General features: G+C 47.8%; 1 protein-coding gene across 1 annotated transcript in view; it reads left to right on the top strand.

Annotated features, from left to right (window-relative positions):
* Positions 1 to 8,752: 8,752 nt before the first annotated feature.
* Positions 8,753 to 10,333, top strand: part of FAM107A (family with sequence similarity 107 member A) — a 120,860-nt gene continuing 119,279 nt past the window's right edge. Inside the window, exon 1 of the mRNA XM_044656806.1 lies at positions 8,753 to 8,795. Within this exon, the coding sequence (XP_044512741.1) occupies positions 8,772 to 8,795 (24 nt within the window). The 5' untranslated portion in view covers positions 8,753 to 8,771. The remainder of the gene's footprint in view (positions 8,796 to 10,333) is intronic.

Genomic DNA, 10,333 nt, shown 5'->3' with positions numbered 1-10,333 from the left:
TGAATTCTAAAGCTCTTATTAAATATTTACTAATGCTGCATTCATGACTGTGCTAAGCTGGAGACACAAAGACAAAAGCAGACACCATCCCTGCCCTCCAGGAGCTCCCATTTTAATAGAGGTGATGGCATACATGCAAGAATGGCCACCAAGCATTTTTTGCAAGGTTCCCTGGGTAATGACTGAAGCCAATGGGGAGCTGATTGCCACTTACCCAATAAGAACAGCAGAATTCATTTGTTTGGGGATTCCAACCTGGAAATCTGGAGAACAGAGGAACTGGCTGGAGGAAGAGAATAAAGGGAACGTGGCTAGCCTCTACCTACGAGACCCAGCCCAATCCAGCTCTCAGCACAGTGCCTGGCACAGAGTGGGCATTCATAAATGTTTATCAATTCCTCAATGAGCCCATTCAGGCTGGGAATTCTGGATCAGAGATTAAGTCCTTGGGCATAGTCTCTGGTCTAGCTGGCAAGCCCAACGTCAATGGGGAGAAGATGGCGGGGCCACCTTCCCACTGAAAGTGCTTGCCACAGTAAGGGGATGGGGAGCCAAGGCTGATTAGTAGGAGCTGCCTACCCACCCAGTCTGGCTGGACCTAGACAGCAGCTGAGCAGGGATGGCCCCTCAGCCTACCAGAGTTCCATTTCCTGGAGGGAAAGTGAAGGGAAATCCTCCAAGAAGTTGTTGTTTGAGTTCCGATCAGTAGGTGGAGCCCAAGACCAATTGGGAAAAGCCTAGATGGTGAAATTCCAGGCTGGCCAGAGGGCTCTTGTTAACTGAATATTCTGGTTAAATGAGAGCAAAGACCTTGGAAAGGATGCTGCCCTTGGTGCTCAGCGGAACTTGGTATCTCCTTGATGATTCCTGAGCTTGTTAGGCTTGGGAGGAATAATGCCGCCTGCCCAGGATCCCTGCCAAGCAGAGATGGCATGCAGCGATGGACAGAGCATTAGATGGGGAGCCAGGCCCCTTGGGTCCCTTGTCCCAGCTCTGCTACTAAATATCCTATTGGTGTACTAGTCTCTGGGTAAGCAAGGTTTGCCTCTGTTTGATGAGGGAACTCAATCGGGTGGCCACCAGCAACACCAAATGGTTGCCCACCTCAACATGTCCACACCTTACTCTCTTTTCCTTCAAATCCAGCCCTCTGCCAGACTTCTCTCTTTCTGTTGAAAGCACCACCAGTCATTCTTCCAGGATCATCTCAGACTTCCCCATCTCTGTTGCCCCATGTACCTGTGCCAAATCTTAGCCCTGGGACCCTGGGCTCTTATAGGTGAGCTCTTACCTCATCTTCTCCAGAACCAAGCCACTATGCTTCTTCAAGGACATTTCCAAACCATAATGCCTGTGTGTACCCTCCACCCACCCCAGGCCCATTGTCCACCTCTGGCTCTCCTTTTTTGGGGTAGTCTTCCCATAAGAATCTAAACTCCTCAAGAGAGCAGGTTCTGTCTTGCTTTTACATCTGCGTCCCCAGAATTTGGCACAGTGCTTGGCATACAGTAAGAGCTTCATAAATGCTTTTTCATTCATCTCATTCATGCCTCCATACCTCATATCTATCCATAGCTACTACCTTAATTCAGGCCCTTGAGTACCCAATGGTTTCCTCAGTGGTCAGTGGTCTCCCTACCCCAAGCTTCTCTACCTCTAGTTCATCCTCCACTCAGCTGCCCCAGTGATTTGCCTCAAGCAAGGATCTGCTCATGTCACTCCCTATTTAATAAACTCCAGTTAGGACAAAATAATTTGTTTGGCCTCTAGAACCTTCATAACCTGGCCTCAAACTGACTTTCCAACCTCCAAAATTAATTACTACCTTCCCACCTTCCATGGTCCAGCCAAGGTGGCCTTTTTCTTTGTTCCTTATATATGGACCGCCATCTTCCATTTCTGGCTCTTTGCCTTCCCCTGCTCCTTCTTTTTGTGACTGCCTTTCCTTCCCTTCCCTTCCCCTCCAGACCTCCCCCCTCACCCCCACACACACTCTTTTAATTCTGTCTACACTGTAGCTCCTACTTATATGTACATATAGACTCCCAAGCTAAAAACAAGGAGTCTCCATGGGCCTCTTCTCCTTACCTGCTCCCATCCCATCTTCTCCCTGGCCTTCCTACAGCTGGTTTCTCTCTTCCTCTCTCCTACCCCATCCTTCGCTCTCTTAGCATCAGGCCATTTCAAAGTGAGTTAGTTAGCTAGTCAATAAACTCATTATTAATAGAGAGGAGAAAGGGGCTGCAGAGGGGCCTTAGGGACCTTCCCAGAGACCCTGGGCCACACCCATGCATTATGAAAAGAGCCTCTGGAAGACAATAAACAACCCAGACCAACCTGCTTCATTATTGGAGCCTCGAAAACCACATCTGAAAAATTAGGGAGTTGGGCAAGGCTAACTCCCCACCCTGGCACTTTGTGGCTCTATATATTACATTACTTTAATGCATAAGTCAGGGCAACTAAGGGTGTGTAGAATCACTCTGGTATCATTAAAGCCATAAATTTTATTTAAATGGAAGAAGAGACTATAGACAGAGACTCTGAAAGACATAGAGAAACAGAGGGAGAGACAGAGAAACAGACACAGCGAGAGACTGAGAGAGCTAATGAGAGAGCAAGAAAGAGAGATTGTGAGAGAGTAAGAGAGATGAGAGTGATAGAGATGAGAGAGAGAAAAAAGACAGACAGGGAGAAAGAGAGAGAGGGAGAGAGAGAGAGAGAGAGAGAGAGAGAGAGAGAGAGAGAGAGAGAGCGCACCATCATTATTATTATGCCAGTAAAGAACAAAGATTTATTCAAGGTCACATAACAATTTAGAGGAAAACCATAAATGGAACCCAGACTCCAGACTTCAGGTCTTGTGTTCTTTCTAGTGTTTGCTACTCTTTTACTCTTCTCACTTCCCCTTCAGTTATTCAACAAGATGCTATCTTCCCTGCTGCCAACATCACAGCATCCTCCTCATCCTTTCCATCTCTTGTTCTTGCACTGAGAACAATCCTCCAATCAGCACTAGCATTGTGACTGGAAGAAGTGTGACAATGGGCTACCCTGGGTAGTAACCTCTACTATGATGACACACCATGCCTATGACCTCCCAGACAAAAGGAACCATCCTGGCCATTGTATAATTATCCTATAATGCAAACTTTATTCTTGTTTGAGAGTAATTTTAGGATAAGAAATTTGCTACTTCCCAGAATCCAGAAAGTGAACTGTTTGGAGAAGGCAACCATGAAGATGCCTGCAGGAACCACATGCTGCACCAAAAGATACAGAGTGAACTTTGGGATGTGCTAAATTGAACCATGGGGGGGGGGAGGTTATGCATTTGTTTTGAATATACACTCTTATGCCAAAGGGACTGTCCCCTAATTGGCTTTTTGTCAGTGCACCTAGTATTGGTTTTGTTCTTTTTTTCTTTTATTTCTCTTTGTCCCCAAATTATTGTAATTTTCCCTTAGAAACTGCAATAGTGTATGTTCCTTTAGTTAAAGTTATAAGTTTGGTTATGTTTACATGATCCATTGGGGTGACTAGTCTCCCAAAGGATCCCAGGGGGGAATGTGTAGATGGAATTTTGTACCCCAGGACTATGTTCCCCAGAATTCCTTTCCTCTGCATCCTCACATACATCCTTATGTTTGGTTGTTAAAAGTTTTTGTAACCACTCCCTCACAGTCTTTTTTTCCTGCTAATGGGGCTGGAAAAACTCTCTCACTTTACTTCCCTTTACTTTGAGATATTATTAATAAATCTTATAAAAATAATACTTGGAGTATTTGGATATTTAATTTTAATCTTACACCATCATTGCTATTTCTTGTTCAGAAGCTCACTCAATGCTTTTTCTTATTCAGGAGCTCATTCAATGCTTTGTGCAGAAAATCATAGAATCTAGGAGTCCAGGGGCCATCAGATCCATTCCTAGGTCTGTGGGAGCCCTTTATAAAATGCCCTGTGTGTTATGTCTCCTCATTAGAATGTAAACTCCTGGTAGGCAAGGGCTCTCTCTCACTTTCATCTTTGCGTCCTAAGCACATCGTGTTAGACCCCATAGACCAGTCATTTCATTAGGGAATCTGTATTGAGAAAAGTACAACATTGTGCGTGTGCCCTCTGCATTTTCTGGTTTTAGACTCTCAGGCTCTCTAAGCCTTAGAGCTGCCTGGGAGCACTGAGAGGTTATGTTCCCAAAGTCATATAGCCAATTTGGGCCAGCAGTGTGACTTGACTATAGGTCTTCCTGAAGCCAGGAGGTGACTAATAAATGTTTATTGATCTGTTGATTCATTGGCAAATCCTTGCCTGGGCAACTGTTAGGAAAACTGACATGAAAAGTCCAATTCAACAGAGGCACCTACTGTGTTCTTGGTACTGCCCCAGACTGATGGAGAAAACTGGGTCTCAGAGAAAGAACAGACTCGTGTGTGTGTGTGTGTGTGTGTGTGTGTGTGTGTGTGTGTGTGTGTAAGAGGGATTACACTTGTTCTTTTTGACTCCAGGAGGAGAAATAGGAGAAGCTGGAGCTGTCCAAAAGTGAATGAGTTGCTTCCAGGTCTAGCAAGTCTTCTGTCAATTCTGCTTATTGCCTACATGACCTTGGACAAGTTGATCCATTTTGGAGGCATTGAGATGGCACAGTGGTTAGAGAGCTAGATCTGGAGTCAGGAAGACCCAAGTCCAATTTCATCCTCAGTGTGATTCTTAGAAGCACTTCACCTTTGCCTGCCTCTGTTTCCTCATCTGTAAAAGGGAGATCATTTTGGCACCTACCTCCCAGGATTGTCAAGAGGATAAAATAAGATAATTAGTAGAGCCCTATCTAAATGCTAGCTTTTATTATTATTCACTTCTCTGGGCTTTAGCTTCCTTAGCTATAAAATGATAGGCTTGGACTATGTGTTCTCTAAGGTCCCTTTCAACTCTTGAATCTACGGTGCTCAGGACTCTAGGTCAGATTCTAGACGTCTCTCAAACTCAGAGTCCAAGTAGTTTATAAATGCAAATATTTTTTTAAAAATCCCTCTTCCTCCCCCCAGTTGAGGCCAAGGCCACCATTAAAGGGGATCTGCAAAGGGCTTTGATCTTCCCCATCACCATATGGCATTTTTATGACTACTGCTGAGACATCATCATAATCATCACCATTCTCATTAGCATTAGCATTCAAGGAAAACAGAAGCTTGTGCCCAAAATGAATCATCATCAGTTGAAGTGGGAAGAGGGGAGGGTTGCAAAGGGAGGAGGGCTTTTTGTAAGCAGGAGTTTCAGTTCTCCCCTCTCTCCTGCTATCCCTTTTCCCCTTTGGCGTAAGACACTCATGGCAGCGTAGAGTCAAGAAGTTCAGGATTCAAATCCTACCTAATACTTGGCCTACCACCTGCATGTGGTAGGTGTTTAGTAGATACTAGTTGACTGCCCACTTGTCTCAGACACTTAAAGGATAGGTGACCTCGCATATAAACTCTCTGTGCCTCAGTTTCTTCGTTCATGGAATGAGGGATCTGAAATCCCTACCAGCTTGAAATCTCTGAGCCTTTGAAGAGGTTCTCTAACTTCTTCTCCCACAAAAATGGGATAAAGGAGCCTCGTCTTTAAAAGGGTGTCCTTAGGACGCTGGCACATACTCTTCTTCAACAGACTTTGCAAGTCCTTCAAAGCATAAAGTCCTCAGCCAAATCCTCCAAGGAGAAAATTCTCTTTGCTCCAGAGTGAGAAACTGAGGGCTCTACGTTACGTCCAAGTGGAGAAAATCCTGCCACCCGGCTTCGTCACACCCAGGCTTCTTCAAATTCAGCTTGGCACCACGGAACGTCTAATCTGGTTATTTTCAGGGCAGCTTGTTTATTCTTCAAGTTATCGCTCAGCCTCAGTCTTTGGCAACGTCAGATCCTGTCGAGCTAAATGCTAGGCTGAAGCCCCGTGAATGGGCTGCTGCTGGACCCCTGAGGTTTCCTCCCACTCTAGGATTCTGTAATTCTGGGAGATTTTCATTCCATTGGATTGTGAACTCCTTGAGAACAGATGGCTTTTGGGGAAGGCCTTTCTTTGAATTCCCAGAGCTTACAAAGCGAGTGTAAGTGAGTTTGTTGACTGAATATCATGTGAGTAACAGAGAAGCTTTCAATCTCCATCACCAGAAGGCATTTCTTCCCCAAGAGTTCCCTATGCCAGTGAAACTGCATGTCCAGGCCCTAATCCTACCCAATCCTTCACTTAGTAGCATGGTGCCTGGCACACAGTAGGGACTTCATGGATGCTTGTTGATTGAGATTGACTGAAATCAAGTCAAAACACAACTTAAAGTAATGCAACATCACCCAGAGGGCAGTGTGATGAGGGTGAAAGACTCAAGACTCTGATCCAATCTTGCCTCAGATGCTCACAACCTCCTTGGGCTTCACTTTCCTCATCTGTAAAATGGGGACATCAGAATGGTCCAGTCACCTCCAAGATTCCATCCAGCGCTAGAGCTCTATGACTCTCTTCTGACTTTGTTTCCCAGGCCTTACACCTAGTGAGCATTTAATATTTACTAGCATGTATTGTATTGATTCAGAGGCAGGCCAGTACCATGGCTGGCAGGCCATCTCAAGAAGAAGAAAGACCTGAGTTCAAATCCTGACTCTGCCACATACTGGCTGTGTTTTCATGGGCAACCTGTCAGGACCCTGGTCAGTTCTATAAGACTTCAAGCCAACAGGTCGCTGGGACAGCTGGTTTTGCAAAAGTCTCCCTACCAGAAGTCCTCACAATAATGCAATCAAAGGCCCAGAAGTGATTCTGAAAACCTCTGTTTCCTAAGGGGAGCCCAGGTCAGAGTCCTCAGATTTTTCCTGTCCTCCTCCGGTCGCCTCTTCCTAATCCAATGATCCCTTCTTCCCCCTCCTCCTCCAACTCTGGCTAAGTCCACACATCGTACTAACTCCTGAGAGCATCTCAGAATACCACCGGGTCTTAGAGGCCATCCCTCCCGATGAATTCTATTTTAGACATTTATTTTATTTATTTTAGAAAGTGAGAGCCCCGAGTCTTAGAAAAGTTCAGCAGAGCGCCCCAAAGTCAGTGGCAGGGCCAAGACTAGAATCTCCATTTCCATAACCCCAGTGCAATGAGCATTTCAGGAGGGAGAACCCATCTGGAGGAGACATCCTGGTACAGGGGAAAGAGCCTGCCTCTGGGGTGGGGGTGTGCAGAGGACCTAGGTTCGAATCCTACCTGGGCTGCCTACTTAAACAAGACACTTCCCATAGCCCTGTGCCTCAGTTTCCTCATCTGTAAAATAAAAGGTTGAACTAAATCGGTGATTCCCAAAGTGGGCGCCACCGCCCAGTGATCCAGGGAGACAGTGATGGCCACAGGTGCATTTATCTTACCTATTAATTGCTATTAAAATTAAAAAAAAATTTCCAGGGGGTGAAGTAATATATTTCTGGAAAGGGGGCGGGAGGCCAAAGAAGTTTGGGAACCCCTGGATTAGGTGATCCCTCCCTGTAACCCTCTGGATCACTGGGCTTTCTGCTTCAGTGAATGTGGAAGAAAACAGAGGAGGGGGACCAGCAGCAGACACGTCGGGGCCAGGGAAGGCAGGGTTAAGGGAATGAGGGAGAGGAGAATGAGAGCAGGGTTGGGCCACGAGCCCATTCAGAAAGTGGCCGGCGGACCGCTCGGACCGCTGGTGGCTTCGGGGGTGCCAAGGGCGGGCAGGCCCAGGACTTGGCAGCTCTGAACAGAAGGGATTTATGGGGAAGGAATCTTGTCCTTTTGGGCCTCGGCGCCCCGCCCCCATGGCCCTCTGAATTAATGATTAGGGATGCATTAGGTTTCGACACTCTGAGAACTCGGGCCCTGGATGGTCTTAAAGGATCCATTATTAATGAGGCCTTCTTGACTGGGTCTTGCATTCCTGAGCGGCCGGGGCTGCCCAGGCTGCCTTAAACACTCCCTCCTCCTCCTGTCCTCCTCCCAAGAGAGCTGGTGCCCTGCGGGGAGCCCCCCCACCCCCAGCATGTTATGTAACTGTATTGTTCCGAGTGATGTCTGCTGGGCAGCCACAAGGCTGCCCATGAGTCCAAGGGCTGCCGCTCTGTCGGCCGGCCGGCCTCCGAGGTCCCCGGCCAAGAGCCCGAGCCCGCCGGCTCCTGGCTCACGGCTTTCCCACAGGTGTCCCTTCCTGGCTTTTTCTAGCAGCAGAGAAACAAGCCCAAGAGGCCAAGGGCTAGCGGTGCCACGGCCCGCCCCCTCCGAGGAATGTCCTGTTGGGCCTGAGCCAGGACATTCCTGAGGCCAGAGACGGCTCAGGGTCCGAGGCCACTTGTGGGATTTCTTCTCGGGCTGGCCCGGCCGTTCTGGCATCCTGCTTTGTCAAGAGCAATTATTCTAAGCCCCTTCGCAGGGCAGGAGATGGGCTTAGGGGTCAGAGCATCCCGGAAAGCTGTTTCTGGGCTGAGCCGAGGCTGAGCCCCACCGGGAGGCGGCACCGACGGGAGGACGATGAGCTTGTGTTCGACGGGCATCTCGGTCAAAGGGGAAGTGGCCGCCCGTCTCCTGTGAGCGCCCGGCGCCGGGGGATCAGGGCCAACCGCCAGCCGGCCCTGGGCCTGGGTTCTGCTGGCCGTGGATGCAGCCTCCGCTTCCCCGAGGCTCCGGTGGACCCAGGCTGCGTCCAGCAAGAGGCCCTGTCCAGAGCTTCCTTCCTCCCACACAGGGCCAGAAGGAGAAGCCTGGGGGGCCGACCAGTGCCTGTGCGGGGCAGCCCCCCTGCCATGGGAGCGACTCATGGAAAAAAGGTAGGAAGCCCCAACCCGTTAGCATCTTTGGAACCGGCAGCAAGCGACGCTGCCAAGTCCTCGAACCCGGCCCTTTGGGCGAGACATTTCTCGGCTCTCCATCAATCTCCTCCTCTGTAAAGGGAAGTGTTGGGGGGGGGCTGCGGATCTCTAAATCCTTTTCTTTGGTCGGGTACTAAGTTTGGCCTCAGGATGACGGCTCCCTCCAAATATGGCAGCTTTCGATTGCGGGGGAGAGACATAACGATGGGTAAAAGGGATGTCTCTGAGGACTCGGTCAGGGATCTCAAGCAAGTGACTTTAAACTGCCTGAGCCTCAGTTTCCACATCTGTAAAAATATGGATCCCAAAAGAAGGATCCAATGAGATACACTAACTAGGTAATGCTCTTTGCAAACCTTCAAGTCCTGCATAAATATGTAATTATTGTCATGATTAGGGGGGCGATCCAGGCCTTTTTTCTTCTTTTTTTTTTCTGTCTCTTAGCTGGGTAGTACAGTGGATAGTGTGCTGGACTGGGAGTCAAGAAACCTGAGTTCTAATCTTAGCTCAGACACAATTCACTAGTTGTATCATCCAGGGCAAGTCAACTAACTTCTTTCTGCCTCAGTTTCCTCCTCTGTAAAATGGGGATAATAATAGCACCTACCTCGGGAGACAGCTGTAAAGATCAAACACAATAATCTAAGTAAAGTGCTTTGTAAACTTTTCTGGGCCTCTAGGCACAATAGCTCTGATCTCGGGCACGTTTCAGGTAGCCCCCACATAGGGAGAGGTTGGAGGCCATCGATCCTAGGGGACCATGATCAAGGGGGCACCCACGGTCAGTGTCCAGCCTCTGCTTAGATGGATGCCCAGATTCGTACAGTTGGTCTGAAGCCACTGAAGAAGCCAGAGAGGGGTTGGTGATGTCAGATAGGCCACACGATGAATTAGCAGGGACTCAAGAGACAAAGGAAGGTGGCACAATGGATAGAGCACTGAGCCAGGAGCCAAGAAGACCTGAATTCAAATCTGACCTGTGTGAACCCAGGCAAATCACTTACCTTCTGTTTGCCTCAGTTTCCTCAATGGCAAAAGGGGGATAACAACAGCTCCTAGCTTCTAGGTTTGTTGTGAAGCTCAAATGAGATAATATTTGTGAAAAAGCACTTAGCATGGTGCCTGGTGTTTAATGTCTTTCAAATACTTATTCTCGCCTCTCTCCGTCCTCCTTCTGGGTGCCTCATCTGTGAAATGGGGATAAGGAAAGCACCAACATTCCCATTCCAGGACTGCTGTGAGGATCAGATGAGATAATGCATATAATGTGCTTAAAAAAACCCAAATCTCTATAAATGTGAGTCAGTCAACAAGCATTCATTAAGAGTATAGTATGCACTACACTAAGCACTGAGGATGCAAAACAAGGTGAAAACATGATGTCTGGCCTCAAGGAGCTCACATTCTAAAAGGAGAAACAAGATGCAAACAATTCTGCACATACATACATAGATGGATAGATATGGAGAGGGGAGAAAGAAAGAAAGAGAGAGAAA

The sequence above is a fragment of the Gracilinanus agilis genome, chromosome 1 (assembly GCF_016433145.1).
Source record: "Gracilinanus agilis isolate LMUSP501 chromosome 1, AgileGrace, whole genome shotgun sequence".
NCBI classification, from domain to species: domain Eukaryota; kingdom Metazoa; phylum Chordata; class Mammalia; order Didelphimorphia; family Didelphidae; genus Gracilinanus; species Gracilinanus agilis.
This window is presented reverse-complemented; position numbering and strand designations above follow the sequence as displayed.